General features: G+C 35.1%; 1 protein-coding gene across 4 annotated transcripts in view; it reads right to left on the minus strand.

Annotated features, from left to right (window-relative positions):
- The window catches only part of Prp40 (pre-mRNA processing factor 40), a 434121-nt gene that overhangs the window by 190611 nt on the left and 224385 nt on the right, over positions 1 to 19125 (minus strand). For all 4 annotated transcript variants that reach the window (XM_090383606.1, XM_090383605.1, XM_090383604.1 and 1 more), the window contains exon 17: positions 8227 to 8318. In XM_090383606.1, the coding sequence (XP_090239732.1) occupies positions 8227 to 8318 (92 nt within the window). The remainder of the gene's footprint in view (positions 1 to 8226; positions 8319 to 19125) is intronic.

The raw sequence follows: 19125 nt of genomic DNA on the forward strand, positions 1-19125 counted from the left end.
GAGAGAGAGAGAGAGAGAGATATCTCATGCACATATGCAAATTAAATGGCTTGTTGAATGTTATTCTGAGGTGGAAAAATCAAGTTCCTACTCAATAGCACATTCAATTAATTTTAAAAAATCGTAATTGATGTCAATCAGTCAGATTCCATTCTCAAGAATGGAATCTGGAAGACAGATCACAACCTCCCCCAAAAGAGTCCAGTCACCTCCACAGTATAGCAATTTGTCTTGAGAATGGATTCCCAGAGAAATGTCAATAAAGTGAAGTTTTATTTAGTTAACTGAATGCACCTTTTGTGCAGGAAATCCTCTGCACTGCCTCTGGGGTAACAATCAATAAACTACTTAATTTGCAATTATTATTATTATTATTATTTTTTTGAAATTTAATAATTAGCAGACTATATAACTATGCAATTTTATTTTATCTTGTTAATTACTTAATTTTAAGACTCAGCTCATAACAAATAGTAGTCACTGTCCTATTAATGATTATTCATATGACCCAAACTAATTTTAAAAAAATAAATAAAAACTGTCAGTGTCCATTAACATTATTAACTTATGTACATCAGTCAACAGCATAAATGTATTTTTGTTGTTGACTAATGTACATAGCCAAAAAATGCATTTGCTTTTTTTTGCTATGGAAAGAGTTTTTGGATCAAAAATAATAGGCTCCAAAAACCTGAAATAAAATGATGCAACTTGGTATACATCAGTAACAGTCAAAGATAAAGTGATTATGAGCACTATTCATATCATAAAACATACAGTAAATTACATATGGCTTCAAAACTTTAATAATATTCTGGAAATAAATTCTATTTTTTTTTTTGACATTTCCTTGCCTCACTTTTATTTTATTGAAGTCACTTCTATTTGCTTATGTTACAAATGTATAATGTAGCATCACTTTTTTTCTCAGTAATTATTTTTTTTGCATTTTAAAACAGAACTACAGAAAAAATATGTCAATGTTTAGTTCTGTTTAAAATTCCAGCCAAACAACCTTTACAAAGGAAGATCATGACTATTTTCTCTTTTGAGAATATGTTGAATGCCAATGCTATACTGTGTACTCACATGCTGGTGATGCGAATTTAATAAAATTAATTAATAAAAATTTATTAATTTTTATTAATAAGTGTTAAAATTTAACACTTAACTCCACATTTATTTTGCAATTTTAATTGATTATTGAATTCCTAAAGGAGAAAATCTTAAAATGTATTTTCTGCTGGCAGCGATGTTCATTACACTAAATAATACTGCACTATTGTCAATGTTTCAGTGTGCATGTGCACATGCCCACTGTGCACATGTGCACACTTAATAATGTTGGGTATCCGTTATCAGGGGGGAAGAAGAGATTAAAGGTGATTCAACTATCATTAAAAGTTAACCACATAAATTATACCTATGCATCTGCAATATATTTATTGCATCATAGGATTAAAATAACATGACATAATGTAATATAATAATGAAACAATGTAACTCATTCCAAAATTAACGATTTAAAGAAAAAGGTCAGATTTAAGTGCTAACATAATTCACATTTAATAGTTGTTACCAATATAGTTGCGAGAATGGACCAGTTACTTTACAAAGTAACTGGTCCCTTCTAGCTTTGCTAACAAAACATAATAGAGAAATGAAACTCTTAATTTGGGGGGGGGGGAGCATTAAGCTAATTTTAAGTAAATAAACAAGTAACCATTTATTTAAAAATTAATATAGAAACTTCCTAGACTATACAAAGGAAATTAATGGAGTATGTAAATGGGCTTACAAGCTTGCACATTAATGAGGTAATGAACATGTGTTGAGGAGGTGGGGTTAAAACACATAACTCTGATTTATCTGTGTATACCATATTCCTGCCATATAAGATGCATTTTTTCCCCAAAAATCGACCAATGTCTTATAGGTGATGGTGACAGCTATTATAAACAGGCATGTTGTTATGTCTTGTTGATGATTTTCAAGGAACTAATCTTGGTGGCTACCAGGCTTTACATACCAACTAAGAAATATTGTTCAAGGTTTAGGCCTAAATGGTTGTCAGATGGACTAATGAGACATGTGGCAGAGAAGAAAAATGCATGGGATACATACAAATTAATGGGTGACATGGAAGCCTATGATAGATATAAGTTGGTCTGTAACCAAGTCACAAAGGAGATTAGGCAGGCAAAGGCAGACTACGAAAAATCCTTGGCAAAGGATGCAAAGAAAAACAGAAAGGAGTTCTTTACATACTTGAACTCGAGAAGGAAAGGGATGAATCAGATTGGTCCACTGGATATTGATGGTTCAACAGTTGAGGATCCTGCTCAGGTGGCTAACAATCTAAACGAGTATTTTGCATCTACATTCACGCATGAGGAGTTATTCAGGAAGGAGAATGATGTAGGTAAAGTAAACATTGGCAGTGAGCTGGATGATTTTGTAATAACTGAGAGGAAAGTGGAGGAGAGATTGTTGAGGATAAACATAAAAGAGGCACCTGGGGTGGATGGGATCTATCCAGTTATATTAAAGGAGAACAGCAAAGGAAGTATGCAAACCCCTAGCCATAATTATGAGAGCTTCTTTGGACTCAGGGAAGGTACCCATAGACTGGAGATGTGCAAATGTAACCCCAATTCACAAAGGAGGATCAAAGGCTGACACAAGTAATTATAGACCTGTTAGTTTAACTTCTGTTCCAGGTAAATTAATGAAGGCACTGGTTAAAGAAGCACTGCAGGATCATCTAGACAAGAATTCAGTTATAGCTCAGACGCAGCATGGTTTTGTTAAGGGCAGGTCTTGCCTGACCAATTTGATTGGATACTATGATGTAGTCACAAAAGAACTGGATGCAGGGAATAACTTTGATATTATATATTTGGATCTTAGAAAGGCTTTTGATACTGTTGCACATGGAAGACTGCTGCACAAATTGGAGCAGTGTGGCATTGGAGGCAAATTGCTGCTATGGATAAGGGGATGGTTGAGTGGCAGAAGACAGAGAGTGGTAATCAATGGTCACTGCTCAACGTGGACTAATGTTATTAGTGGAGTTCCTCAAGGTTCAGTGTTGGGTCCATTGTTGTTTTCGGTGTTTATGAATGATATTGATGATGGGATATCAAGTTTAATGTCTAAGTTTGCAGATGATACAAAGGTTGGCAGGGTCGTTAAGGACACTACTGACGCTATGCTGCTGCAACAGGATCTGGAAAGGTTGAACAGATGGGCTGAGAGGTGGCAAATGAAGTTCAACATTGACAAATGTAAAGTACTACATATGGGTAACAGTAACCCCAGAGCAATGTATCAACTCTGCGGTACTACACTGACAGTGGTGGAGAATGAAAAGGACCTGGGGGTAATTGTGCAGGCAGATATGAAGTTCTCTGAGCAGTGCAGACGAGCTGCAAGAGTAGCTCATGGTGTCTTGTCAATGATATACAGGAATTTTTCTAGCAGGGATAAGGAGGTGATTATTCCCTTGTATAAGGCAATGGTTAGGCCACATCTTGAGTACTGTATACAGGTCTGGAGGCCTCATTTCAAGAAGGATGTAGAGCTGCTGGAACGGGTACAGAGAAGGGCAACAAGATTAGTAAATGGAACAAAGGGTTGCTCTTACGAAGAAAGGCTTAAGTTTTGCAAATTACAGAGTCTGGAGACTAGGCACCGGCGAGGTGATCTGATAGAGGTGTTTAAGGCTTTGAATGGTTTGAGCATGCTCAATGCCAATGGGATTCTTCATCTTTCTCAGAATAATCACCTCAGAGGGCATAAATTCAAATTGAGGAAGGACGGATGTCGGAGAGATGTGCGGAAATTTGCCTTTGGCCAGCGGGTGGTTGGTTGGTGGAACCGACTTCCATCACTTGTTGTTGAAGTTGATAGCCTAAACAAATTTAAAGCTGAACTGGACAGGTATTTCGAACGAACGGAGGGGTGAAATGGGAGAGGGTTTTTTTTTTTTTTTTTTTTTGGCTGATGCTGAATAAGCTTGCTTCTTGCATCATATGCCTCTACTAATGCTAATGCTAAAAAATGCTAAAAATGTTGAAATAAATTAGTGGGAAATTTGACCTGTGGGAAAAAAATACTGCTGGATCTGTTAAGGTACAATAATGAATACTTTTATGGTGCAGTCATAACAAATGGCTACATGGCATAGCCCACTGTGCATGTGCACACTTATTCCACTTTAACCATAAATTTCAGATTACCAGTACCCTATTATGATGGCATCAACAAAGAAAAGACTTGCTTACACAAGTGGCTACAAATTACAAGTCATCAGTGATGTAAAGGAACATGGAAACAGCTGCAAAAAGACATTCGGCCACTTCCACCAGAGAAGATGATCCATGAGTGGTAGAAACTAGAGGATAAACTCAGTATGGCAATCAAAAAGAAGATAACCTTCATCAACCAACAGCAAAATGGGTGGGACTTGAGAAAGAACTGAATAACTGGGTAATAGAGCAGAGGAACTGTGGTATATCTGTGTCAACAAAAACAATCACTTTTGAGGCAAAAGTCAGGGAAGCAGAAGGGGATTGATGATTTTGGTGGTACAACAAGTTGGTGTTATAGATTTATGAAGCGAAACAGCTTTGAGGGCATGAACAAGGATAGTCCAGAAAATGCCAGAACAATATGAAAACCAAATCCTGGAATTTCACAGATTTATAATTAATGCCAGAAAGCACACAAACTATGAGCTTGTGAAAAATTGGTAATATGGATGACGTACCTTTAACAATTTATGCACCCTCAAATAGAAGTGTGAATGTTAAAGGTACAAAATCAGTAACTGTGAAGACATCAGGATATGAACACTATAGTGCTGTTTTGGCTTGTTGTACTGATGGAACAAAACTTCCACCCTCCTCATATTGAACAGAACAACTCTGCCAAAGGAAAAAATTCCACAAGGTATTTTTGTCCATGCATCCTAAGCAGTAGATGGATGAAGATGGAGTCAAACTATGGTTGAAAAAGTGTGATCACAGCATTCTGGTGACATTCTGAAGAAACTGGCCCTACTAGTAGTATGGGACTAATTTCATGCTTTTTTTTTTTTTTTTTTTTTTTTTGATTTGGTAGTTGTTGGCGCATCGGCTTCTGTGGCCATATTGCACCTCCCAAGGTTTTTGCAGTACTTTGATCCAAGCCCGAGGCGGGAATCGAACCCGCGACCTTTGGGTTGCCGGGCAGGTACTTTACCCACTCGGCTAGCCCGGTCGGCCTAATTTCATGCATATAAAACAAAGGCCATAAGGAGACTTTTGTAGCCTCTGTTGTAAGCAGCATTGAGCTATAGTGGGCTCACATGGGCTGCCACAAGCCCATTATTTTTTCTGACAATTTGCGAGCCTATTGTTGAAACAATCATTTATTTTATAAAATTAAAAATCCTGAATTCAATTACTGAGTATGGGCCCTATCCCTAGCATTTTAATGGTACAACCAACCAGTTGTGTGTTTTAAAATTACTTCTTTTTTGATTTAATTACAGGTGGACCTCTGTTTAACGAACTTCTTTATAGAGAATTTTTTGAATTCTCCTTAGTAAAAATTATATTTAAAATAGTTTCCATAGAACGAAGAAAATTTCCATATAACGAATGGATTACGAGAGACTTAACTTTGTATGCATTGTTCCCAGCTCTGGCCTTTAGGCAGTTAGAAAGTACGAATTAAGGGTTAAAGGGATTACGTTCCGTAATGTTGGTGGTGCCCATAAAACCTATTCACCACTTATCCCACCTACCAAGAAGTCGCACTAGTCAGTATGCTTTTCATAGCCAGCCAGAAGATTAAGATGTATTCCCAACACAGATAATAGCCTCCAGTCAACCTGTGTTTTTGGTTTCCCTTTACTCCGGAAAGCAGTCATCTGTTTTTAGGAGAAGTGAGTGATCCATGCCTTTCAGTAAATTTCTCCTGTCTAAGTTTACATGGTCACAGTAGCTGAATATCCAAATGATTCTGACAGTTTGGACAATATTAGTATTAAGAATGGCCATATGGTGCAAGGAAGCCTATGGCTTATGCTGTACCAGCCAAAAAAAATAATAATAATAAAATAAATAAAAAATAAAACAAAAAAAATATAATGGCATACAGGCAATAAAAAAAAAAAACAAAGAAAAACCTGTATGCATTATATCTCCAATCTCCAAGAAACCAGCACGATTTAAGAATGATTGCTAAAGAAATTGATGTGGAAATTATAAAGATCGGTCGTGTGTTTGTGCCCCAATAGGCAGCTTGTAGCCTGTGGATGGCAATTGCAGTTATCCCGCTTTGTGCAAACATTTTGAATCAGAAGTTAAATATTTGGGATTATTAAACTGACTTTTAAATCTGGAATTTCTTAACAAATTAGCACTAAAAATCTACATCCTGCAGGATGTCCTCTTACCTTCAGAAGCTTTACAAAGTCTCAGCATCACTATAGTAAAAGCAGATAAATTAATTATTCTATCAATGTTATTGCTAATTTGAAAAATTCTGAAGGAAATTAAAAAGCTAAAATTGAGAGCATATTGAAGTCAAAAGAATTTGAAGAAATCAAAATCGAAAGTAAGAACAAATTTAAAAAATTACTTTGTGACAAAATCATTAATTGCATTGTTTTATCCTTAAAGGATCAGTTATTAATGCAACAGAGTAATTTTAAATTAAATAAAGAAAATAATGTTATCATTAATGATATCATTGACAAACTGAGAAATCACATTTTGGAAGCTGCTGAAACCATCAAGAATAATCTTGAAACAATAAAACAGGGCAGGGAATCTTGGATTCGTAATGCTGAATGCTGCATTAAACAAAGTGGAGATCATTCTGAACAGCTGATTTATGTTTTCCATTTAGAGGTTTATTTCAGTTCTTATGTTTTGTAATTTATGATTGTTTGATATCTCGGAAATAAAAACTTTTGAGATATGTTTATAAGAATTCTTTTCTTATTTTTAGCTGTGGAATATGCTTGTCTATTTGTTCTGTGCAAGTTTGAAACACGATGAAGAGAATAAGAGCTATATTTATGATTTTATAAGTTAATGTTGAGAATTAAAATATTATGTCCTAATACGGAAATGACGTAACATGGATAAAGATATCAAATATATTACCAAGTTCTATCAGAGCTATTATTAAGTAAAATCAAAACATGTTTTCTTAGTTTCTTATTTATTTATTTTATTATTTTTTGCTGCTGAATAAGCTTCTGCACATTTATAGGGGAAGGGGGTTCCAGCCACAACACAACCTTGCTTATTCATTTGAAGTTAGCCTTAAAAATTTTTATATAATTTATTATCAGAATAGTTTAATTAGTTAATTTAAATTTATCGAGGTAACTTTTATTTATTTTGTTCTTATCCTAAGCTAACACTTTTCACTCAAAATATTTCCTTATTTTGATGAAACTGAACCAACACCATCGCACATTGAGTTCTCTGGAGAAAATACAAAGCCAAATTCAATTTCACAAAAGAGCAACTACAAAGGTCAGTCAGCATTTCACTTGGAATAAAAGCTGGGAGTGCACTATTGGGTAATCCTTACAAACAAAGACATTCTATTTTCTACTGATGGAATGGATAAATCACAACTTGTAATATACCTGCATATGGTGCATCTTATGTAAGCTTCAGGAAAAGAGAATCTTCTGCATGTCCATGACAGGCATGGCATCTCATTCTGACAGGTGTGCAAACTGTTCATAACTGGTTGAAATTTGCCATTATATTTTATTTTTTTAGTGGTGACACTCACTGTATTTAAATTAAAATATCACATCAGAATACCCAAAAAACCCTCCCACACATATACTATAAATGTAATCACCAGAGCTACAAAGGTGGTGGTGATGAGAGATGCACATGTACATACACTGACTCAACACAAAGGAATTTCCTAAGCCTGTTTCCTATTTTGGAAAAGAGGAACACAAATTGTTACAATTCAAGAAAATATACTTTATATAAAAATATTCACTTAATTCAGGTGAGTATTTTTATCAAGGAATTGTCTGAACACTTAATCCCTCTCTTTGTCTGAGAAAAAAAATTTAACCTTTTTTCTGAATTTTGTTTTTTTTTTTATTTACCAAATGATGCAAATAATTTAAAAGGAATTTAATTTAAGGCCTTACTTATTGTAAAAGGAAGGATGATAATTCATTTTAATACTTACCCTTAAAATTTCTTTTATTATTTTTTTCTCATCATGAAACCTTGCTTTTAAATCTTCTACATAAAACTTGAATAAATCTAATGGTGTGGATCCTTAAACCAAAAAAAAAAAAAAAAAACTGAGAAAAATTAATATTTAAAAGCCAGGAAAAATAATGTAGTCTAAGATTTACTTATTCATGTTGTTTCTCTAAAAGAATTTGAGAAATAACATGTTTCCAATTCTACAGGAATAGGAAAACAATATCAGCAATTGAAAACATAAAACTGAAACAGCAGAACTTTTCATGATAAATGTACGAAATATGAAACTATTTAATGTAAACATAGGGATCAAACAATTCTTATTACTATCAGTTATACTAGGGATCTAAAAGGAAAACCATGTCAGCAATTTTACTATATACACATAAAACTGAAACAGTAAAACTTTTCATGATAAATATACACTCGTGCCTAAAAGTTTAGAATCCTGTTTCATTTTTCTTAATTTTCAAAATTTATATTAAAATAGGACCAACTTGTTTACTAATTTTGATTAAAATATTTTCTATTATGCATAAAAATCAAAAAACTGAAATAACATTTAAGAAATTTCTAAAATATTCTTGAATATTTTAGAAAGGTGTAGAAGATTCCTGAATGTGGTAGAACATTGTAGATGATTCTAGAGTGTTTTGCAATAATAAAAAATAAGGAGTATTTGTAATATAAATTAAGGAGTAATACATATCTTAATCTGTAACTTATTAAATCGACCACCCATCATTCAGAGAGGGTGTCTGGTGTAAGTTTCATGTGCTTTGTGATAAACATGGCAAGGAATAAGGAACTGGGTGTTGAAAAATGAAGTGCTACTATAACTCTGTATAAAGAAAGTTATTCCATGAGAAGTATTGGCAAAATACTAGACATTTCATTTAAAGGAGTACAAATTACCATTTAACAATTCAAGGAGACTGCCAGTTTAAAAGACAAACCATGATCACGATGACTGCAGGTAACAACAGAAGCACAAAAAGCACAACTATGCATTTCATGTTTCTCTTATTAAGTGTTATTCTCTTATTAAGTCTTGTTAAAAGTCAAGGGTACATGCATATTTCTGTTGAGACAAGGGCTCTGTTGAACCATTTAAAATACATCTACAATGAAATTCAAAGTCTGAATTGGACTCCATGACTTGTGAATAGCTTGTCTAATTCATCACTTGATATTACTCTGTAAAGGATGCCCAACCACCACTGATGATAATGAACTGAAGAACTACTGATTCAAATTCCAAGCAAACACGGCAAGGTGCGTACAGAAAGAGTCAATGTGAGCAATGAAACCAATCACTTGCATTTGCATTAACCAGGAAAGATAAAACTCAGAAAACTGTGTTCCATATAAATTCACAGCCAACAACAAACCCCAGAGACTATCCATTGGCTTGTTAGTACTTTTGTGGCACAACAATGAGCCATATTTGAATTGGTTGTTAATGTACAATGAAAACTGTTTTTTGTTAGCAAAACCAAATGATTACACTGAGAGGACAGAGTTCATGGGATACCTGGTTCCGGGAAATGCAATGCTGTCACCCCTCTCGCTAGTGGACGAACCCACTGCTTGGCAGGTATATAGGTCCAGTGCATCATTGCATTCACATAGACGGTAATTCGATGTCAGTACAGATAAAGGTCATGAGTTAACTGACTTTGAAAGAGGGATAATAGTGGGTGCCAGACGCATGGGTCACTCTATTGTGGAAGTGGTACAGAAATTGAACTATCCCCATTCAACAGTATCAAGAGTGTATTGGGAACACACCATTTCCAGAATAACATCTCATTGTGGATAGCATTGTGGGTGGAGAAAGGTGGTGGGTGAATGTGGCAGTTGACGTCTGTCTTGCATTGTTGCAACCAACCAGAGTGACAGCTGCACAAATCACCGCAGACTTCAACAAGGGAGGTGCCAGGAATGTCTCCAAGAACATCAGGTGCTCATTAGCCACAATTGGTTATGGCAGCCACGGACTCACAAGAGTCCCACTGCTAACACCACGACAGAGGATTGTACGCCTCAACTAGGCGAAAGAACATCGGCACTGGACCTTGGAGACGGATGTCCTGGTCCGATGAGTCCCATTTCCAGTTATTTCAAGCGGACAGGAGGGTGCATATCTGGTAGAAACTGCATGAAGCTATGCACCCGTCATGTCAACAAGGAACTGTTCAGGCAGGTGGATGGTCAGTAATGGTCTGGGGCATGTTCAACTGGCACATGTTGAGAACTCTGGTATGCCTAGATGCATCTCTGAATGGTCCAGGTTACATGTCCATTCTTGCAGACCATCTGCACCCCTTCATGGTCATCATGCACCCACAGGGCAATGGACTCTTCCAGCATGACAATGCGCTTCCCCACAGAGTCGTGGTGACGAGAGCATGGTTCGAAGAGCATTCCGCAGATTTTACCACCATGGAATGGCCTCTGTTCACTAGACACGAACTCTGTGGAGCATCTTTGAGATGCTGTGGAAAGGTCCATTCGAGCTTTGGATCCTCCACCCAGGAATGCGACGGAATTATGAACAACGGTGCAGCAAGCACGGATGGAAATACGGATGGAACGCTTTCGTGAACTAGTGGACTCAATGTCTCACCGTATGAATGCCCTTATCTGGGCAAAAGGTGGGCCTACTTGTTCCTAGGTAGGCATCCCATGATTTCTGTCCAATCAGTGTACATAGTTTTTGCATAGCATTATCTGTTTGCCCAGAAATGAAAGAAAAGTAAATATGCAATAACACTATTGCATATTTACTTTGCTAAAAATGTAATTAAATAAATTTACTACTTATTTAATTTATTGCATAAGTAGCATGCAATAAATATTTACTACTTATTTAATTTATTGCATTTACTACTTATTTAATTTATTAACAATGTGTAACTTCTGTACAGAACAGAGTATTAATCTTTGCTATAAGTAAACAAAAAGTTTAAAAAAAATCATTAATTATAAAGTACAAACTCTCCTTGGGTTAATCAAAATAAATTTTTTCTCCTTAAAAATATACTATTAAATATAGGTGTAGTCCACTTTGCTTATTGAAGGCTTGAAGTGGTGAAACCCATGTTTAGTCTCTAGAGCAAAGTTTCCGGCACCCCCCTCACCCATACTTCTCCTTCAACCCATGCACGGTACTAAGTACTATAGGTTTTGATACCTTTCGTGTTTGGGGTTTTCATAAAAAAAAAAAAATAAAAAAAAAGATGCACCGTAGATAGCTCTTAAACAAAAACTACAATCGTAGTTTTCAGTAGGCATCATTTCAATTGATCTCATATTGTGATCATCCTTCGCAATGAATATAGGTGTAATACACCTATATTTAATAGTATAATTTTAAGCGTTTATAGTATTATGCCTTGTTGCATTTATATTTATTATAGTATTAAAAACATTTGAATGTCTGTCTTTTGTAGTCAATGTGATCACCTCAAACCAAGAATCAGATTTAGTCACCAACATACTTTCTTTTCACTTTCCTTGGTACCTCTTGTCCACTGATTATATCACCTGGTGGAATCTTACCCCATGCTCTTCACTAACGTCACCCAGACTTGATCTGAAAAAATCCAGGTGAGAGAGCAAGTAATGGGGATTTTGCCTCAGTTCTTGTAAAGCCAACATCTGCTTAACTTATTGATCAATAAATATGCTACCTTTCAATTTTGCATCAGACAATTTGGAGATACAGATTGTATGTGCTTGAAGGTGTCACCTTGAGGATCCAATGCTTTAACAAATTTCTTGACCAGTCCCAGCTTGATATGGAGGTGTGGAAGCAAGACTGTTTCTTGAAATCAAGGGAACTAAGTGAAATGAACTTGCAAACTCAAAAGGAACCTCAGCATCTTGAAGTCCCCACAAATATCCCATTTATACTGGCTATACTTGACCTTCTCTCACACATAGTTCACGTTTCTGTAATCTTCTTCAATACAAACAGATAGATTCAACAGGTATTTATGGGTGTATATTATCAATGTGAAATAATTTTTTATCAATGTGAAATAATGGCCTTTGTGAGGCCATTAAAACATTTACTTGAACTGTGTATGAAAAGATACCACTCTTCTGGATTGTGACCAATACCATTCTCTTCACAAAGACCAATCAAATTAAAACAACAGTACAAAGTAACAGTGTAAAAATATGCATAAGTGACATCTGTTCTGTATGTTTAAGCCTTACAGATAAGATCCAGTAGATTCAGTCGATTTCACTTTTTTAAACAAAATGTCAGGAGTTCTGCAATGAATCTGTCTAGAACTAAGTCCCTTGTTAAGTGATTAAATTTTTGCTGATTAGGGAAATGTGGCACTTTACTTCAACAGGCTTCTGACATGTAATCCCAATTATCATGTTCACTAGATTCATCATCCAATTCTGAAAATGCTTCTCTGGAAGGTGGATTTGGAATTGTCAGGTCTTATAATGTAGTAGAGAATGACTACCAGCAGACTTTTTAAACTTTGATATATATCCTCAACAAAAAAGTAGCAAGTGTCATGATGGTCTGTCTCTCTCTCTCTCTCTCTCTCTCTCTCTCTCTCTCTGTCTCTCTGTCTGTCTGTCTGTTTGAATTATAGCAAAAGTTATGCATCTAGAACTACTGCAAAAAAAAATTCCTTCAATGTTGACCTGAAACTACTACAACAGAGGTGAAATGCTATAATTTGTCTTGACCATCCACAGATATTCCAAAATAGGCCTTACATACATTGCGAAACTTGGAGCCACCAATGATATTATGCGCCTGCTCCAGACCTATATAATAATCAATCATGAACTAAGCAGAAAAATTCAAGATAACTTGCACCTTCATTTTAAAGCAAAAAAAAAAAAAAAAAAACTTATTACACAAATACTATAGGCACTTAAATATCACAATATTGGTATGCATTATGTAATATGTTCAAATATTGCCAAAACATAAGATTTTGACAGCACCAAAATACCGACATTAACGAAAAACCAATGACATCATTGGATTTAGCACACAAAATCAATATAAGAAAAATGAAATATAAACACAAACTTTTTTTGTTATGTAGTATTATTAAATCACAGAAGATCATGAAACATACTGCATTTCTTCATCCGGGTGCATTTATTATAAAATCCTGGACAAAATAAGTAGGTACAGTAAGTCCCTGACTTATGAAAGCCTGAGTTACATAACTTCCGAATTACGTACTTTTTTTTTCAGGATTGTAAAATTTAAAACAGTAAAAAAAAATTTTTTTTTAAATAAATAAAATAGTAATATGCAATCAATAATGACGAATACGGCATGCACAAATAGCACAAGTGAGATACGGAGTAACAAGCTTAAAAAATAGGATGAAGAGAAAATTCTGAAAAAATTTTTTTTTTATATGACTGAAGATTTCAGTGAAGGGGAGCACACATTTCACCATAACAACATAAAAACCCACAGAATTCCAGCTATCTGTATTATTGCAAATGCAATAAGATTGAGTTTACTACACATTTATAATTAGATTGCACTAACTGAAGAGCCCAAAAACCAGAAACTACAAATTAATTGTCTTTATTGTTTTATAGTAATGACCTCCAGGAATGTGCTTTAGTAAAATGTGAGCTCACGTAAGGTGATAATAGTGTTTCTGCCTTAACCCTGTGAAGTTCTTTACAGAAAATTTCATTTTGACTATTATCATGGTGTCGACTAAGAGAATAAGTGACAGTATTAATAAATCTACCAAAAAAAGGAAAGCAACTGATTTGGATCAGAAAATTAAAATAATAAGGGTATATGAAAATGGTCAAACATTAACAAGTATCGCACAGAATTTAGATTTGTCAGTGTCAACAGTGAACACAATAATAAAGGACAAAGAATGTGAGAAACGATGAAGGGATCGGCACCAATGAAGTCAACCATAATAACCAAGGCTACGAAATACATATCAGTTTTTACAATACAATAAAATGCATTCTCTTTCTTTCTTTTATGTTTTCTTTTCTTATGTGCCACTCCGGCTACTTCACCACTGTCCCCAGAAAAAGGCACCTCCGTAGCCAGGTGGGCAAGAGCAGTAGTGCGTAGCACACGCTTCTTGATCAGACCGGGGTTCGAGCTCGTGACCACCAAATACGAAGGATGCGGAAAGGTCAGAAATGACCACCGCATATCCCCGGAGCAATATGGCCTTAGTTACTAATGCTCCTAAAAACCAAATAACAACAACAACAACCCCAGAAAAAGTTTTTAATTGTGCTAATTAAAAATATATAACTATTATATATATATATATATATATATATTACTAATTAATTGAAAAATATATAACTAATTTTCTTCATTCTTCTGAGGATATTAAGTGGTTTTTGTAATTTTGACATATCAGGGATATAGTAGCAATAATTCATTAGTCATCCCCAAGTTACATAAAACTCAACTTATGTAAGAAATCCTAGAAAGTATCTCTTAAGTTGTTGTTGGTTTTTAGGAGCATTAGCTACGAAGGCCATATTGCTCCGGGATATGCGGTGGTCATTCCCTGACCTTTCCGCATCCTCCGTATTTGGTGGTGATGGGCTTGAACCCCGGTGTAATCAAGAAGCGTGTGCTACGCACTGCTGCTCCTTCCCACCTGGCTACGGAGGCGCCGACGTCTCTTAAGTATGTCGGGGACTTACTCTATTACAAAAAGTTTAGTGAATACTGTTTTAAAGGAAATACAGCGAAATAAAACCAATTATTTTTATTAGTTAATTAATTAGTATTAGTAATTAATTGGTAACAAGATAATTAGTTATTTACTTTTCACTTCTATTTAAGAAATAAAAATCAACCAAGACTGAAATGTAATGCATTGCATAGATAGCCTAATTTATTTTGCAAAATAGTGATTTTTCTAAATGAAAATTTAATGACACAATTAAGAACTTTTTTTTCCCAGAATGTTTTCACAATTAAAAGAAGTAAAATAATTTATATGAAAAAATTAAATGCTAATGAAAACATTAAGATATTTTAACATCAGATAGAACTCACATACATCCTTCGAATATGCAGGAGCTCTATTTGATGCACATCCTTCAAATAATGTTTCATCAAGAGACAATGGCAATGGGAAGTTTCTTACCTCCCAATACCAGAGTCTTCATACATTTATGGTTCATACTCGACTACAAACATTTGTATTAAAGGAAACAAGCAATGTGTGTTTAGAGTTTTTGACAATTCTAACAGGAGCAAAGACAGTAGCTAATAAACTAGTTTTGGATGAAGCAAAGAGTATGGAAAGCTCTTAAATGGTGATGTTCTTATTTAGCATTAACATAGGGATATGATGCAAGAAAGCAAGTTTATATTGCATCAGCCAAAAAAAAAAAAGAAAAAAAAAAAGTATATATATATATATATATATAAATAACCTATTTCACCCATCCATTCGTTCCACTGTCTAGTTATATTTATTTAGATGAGACCAAAGAATATGCAAAGTTTCTCGTATTGCACATAATAGCAATGAAAATGTATTAATTTGGGTGGTGTAATAATACGACTAGAAGAAGATGAAACAGCAACTGCATCTCAAGAGAAAAAATCTGTAATGAAGTGGGAAATGAAGAACAAAACAAAGAAGTACACTTTTGGTAATGATCATTCTTATACCATGTGACTATTAAGTTTATTCAGTTCATAATTAAATTCCTATACAATAAGGTGCCGTTTTGGAAACCTTGCCGGAACCCATCATAAGACCATATATCAGGTGTTGTCAGTGCCCCGCTTGCAGAGTGATTTCTATGCTCTAAGAGAAATCTCACATTTAAAAATAAAGTTGTTCTTTATGACAATATTATGAAATAATATTACAACGGGAATATGGCTAATGGATCCTATATATCTGATTATATGTATACCTAATTAATATTTAACATGTCTAATAAAAGTTTACTGTTTAAAAAATCACATTACAGTGTTCTTTTCATTATATTCATGTCCTAATACCATCTAACTTAATGTGTTGCTGAGTTTTTTTGTAAATAAATTTAATTGGCAGTGTAATCAGTATCAGAAGAGGCCATTAAGCTATAATTCATAGCAATACAAATGTGTTTTAATAACTTTATCATGTAGTACATAATGTAATGTAAAAGAGCATAGTTTGTACTGCTGTTAAATAAGCAGGATCAGTGCAGCGTTATTCATTTTGATCTCTTACTTTTGTGATTTTTTTTAAAAAATTAAATTTAGGATAAAACATGCCTCAGACTAGAGCAGCAGAAGTGTTTAAGGCCTTGAATGGATTGAGTAAGCTGAAATCTTATGGAATCCATCCTCTTTCTCAGACTATACACACAAGGGAGCATAAATTCCAACTGAGGAAGAATGGTTCTGGACAGATGTGCAAAAATTTGACTTTCACTAACAGGTGGTTGATTGTTGGAACAAACTCCTATCTGCTGTTTTAGAGGTGGACAGTTTGAACTAGATAAACTATTAGATGGAAGGGACAGGTGAAATGTAAACTGTTGGCTTTTTTTTTTTTTTTTTTTTTTTGGCTGATGCTGTACAAGCTCACTTTGCATCATTTGCTGCTACCATTACTATTACGAATAATAAGAATCGTTTTCATGAGCTATGACTTGAAAATATTTACATATACAGCAATACCCCGCATAGCACTGATAATTGGTACCGAAACTGTTCCGTGTTATGTGAAACTGTGCTGATTGAGGTATAATTATAATGGGTTTTAAATGAATGCGTACCAGAGAAACAGTCTATAAACAAATTATAATAAATCTATAAACAATTTGTGCTTGATAGCCAATTAAAAATACTGCAAAAATTTTATTAATGAAAAGGTAACATCATGAGAGATGAGAAAAAAGGTTTATTGTTTATTTGAGTATTTCAAAAATGAAGTTTGGTGAAGTCATCTCTTCTTTTTCTTGGTATACAAGTCTTTGTACCATTGAATCCCATCTTATAAAATTTGCCGTATCTGGATGCTACATCCAACATTTGGATCTCCATTCATAATTGGCTCGCAGGCAATGTCAAGCCCCGAAAAACTTTCTTCAATTCTTCTGTTGAAAATTCTTTTGGTGCCACTTCGGTGTTATCCATGTCAGAATTGTTTTCCTCTTCTTCATATGCAATTTCCTTATCAATTTCAAGGAGAGATGCATCATCTAAGTCATTTGCATGTGAGTCCATGCAGTCATGTTCATTGGTAGTGTCCAATGTACATGACTGCATTGACTGTCCAAAAGTTTCGAATCCCAAGTCTTTTCCGATCTTCACAATGTTTTCGGCAATTGTCTGAACCTGAGATTCAAAACCAATGAAATCATTTGCCAAATGGGGCAAAACATGCTGCCAAACATAACACATGTTGTTGGCAATGATTTCTAACCCAGACGCAGATATATTTTCGATCGTATTTAGAGGGGTTGTTGTTGTTGTTATTGGGTTTAAAGACACAAGGGCAACTGAGGCCAAATTGTGTCTATTTATCGTTTAATTGCATGACCCTATCTTTATTGTTGTTAAATTATATACTTTTGTATAGGCCAATACATTTTAAGTATATTAAAAGTTCTTCAATATTTGCATTGTTTCCTAGGATATGAGATAAATCAGGTGATACGTTAAGCCTGGAAACTGATTGAAACGTGTTTGACCAGATGGTTGAATGCAGGGGACAATCAAGCAGAAAATGGCGGACCGTAAGCCGACTGTTACAGGATGAACACTGAGGTGGGATTTCTCCCAATAGCAAGTAGAGATGGGTATGATGTGTATGTCCAATTCTTAGCCTTGCCAACACCACTTCCTCACGTCTGTTTGGTCTGAAGCAAGAGAGCCACAGCTTTGGTTCTTGTTTTATTTGGTAAAGTTTGTTGTTAGTATTCCTTTTCCATGTCTGTGACCAGTTGTCGTAACATGCTTTATGAATTACAGGCTTGTAATCAGTGTATGGGACCTGAGGATGTTGTGAGAGTGGGTTGAGGATGTTTAGCGGCAAAGTCGGCAAAGTCTGCACATCAAATGCCAAATGGCCAAGGATCCAGCAAAAGCTGATTGACTGATTGGACGCACCACAGGAAAATAGTTGGGAATGAATTTCTTTCAATGTAGGATGAGAAGAGGAGAAATTCTTCCTTATAGCATAGATAGCACTGAGGGAATCAGTGTAAATTATTGCGGGTGAGATGCAAAGTTCAATAATCTTATTAAGTGCTAACTTGATGGCATAAAGTTCAGTAGTGAAGACACTGCATGATAAAGGTAGTGTGGCTGAAATTGTACATGTAGGAAAAACAGCTGCAGCACCTACCTTACTATCAGTTTTCGACCCATCGGTATATATTTTACATGCATCGGAGTTAAGGGTAGCATGGGCTGAGTGCAACTGTCTCATGTTATTGGGAGGTATGACATTCTTCCCCCACTGGAGAAAATATGTATCATGTGAGGCACAAACATACGTCCAGGGTGGAACAGGTGCAGTTGTGTTCTGAAAAATATCAGCTAAATCAATATTCCACTCTGAATAAGATCTTTGATCCTGAGTGAAGCAGGACGATTTTCATGTGGCTTATTCTCATAAAAAGAATCCCACCGAGTGTGATAAAGATACTCCCAACTGGGGTGCGATGGAAGACTCTGGATCTTAGAAGCATAGAAAAGCAATAATGTTTTCCTACGAAGATGTAATGGTGGCTCGTGGGCTTCAACATAAAGACTTTGCATGGGAGAAGTCCTGAATGCGCCCAGAGCAGTCCTCAGGGCACTGTGCTGGATGACATTTAGCTGATCTAATGTGCTTTTCCTAGCTGAGTCATATACGGG

This window comes from Mastigoproctus giganteus, chromosome 10 (assembly GCF_048544385.1).
Source record: "Mastigoproctus giganteus isolate SK-2022 chromosome 10, ASM4854438v1, whole genome shotgun sequence".
NCBI lineage: Eukaryota > Metazoa > Arthropoda > Arachnida > Uropygi > Thelyphonidae > Mastigoproctus > Mastigoproctus giganteus.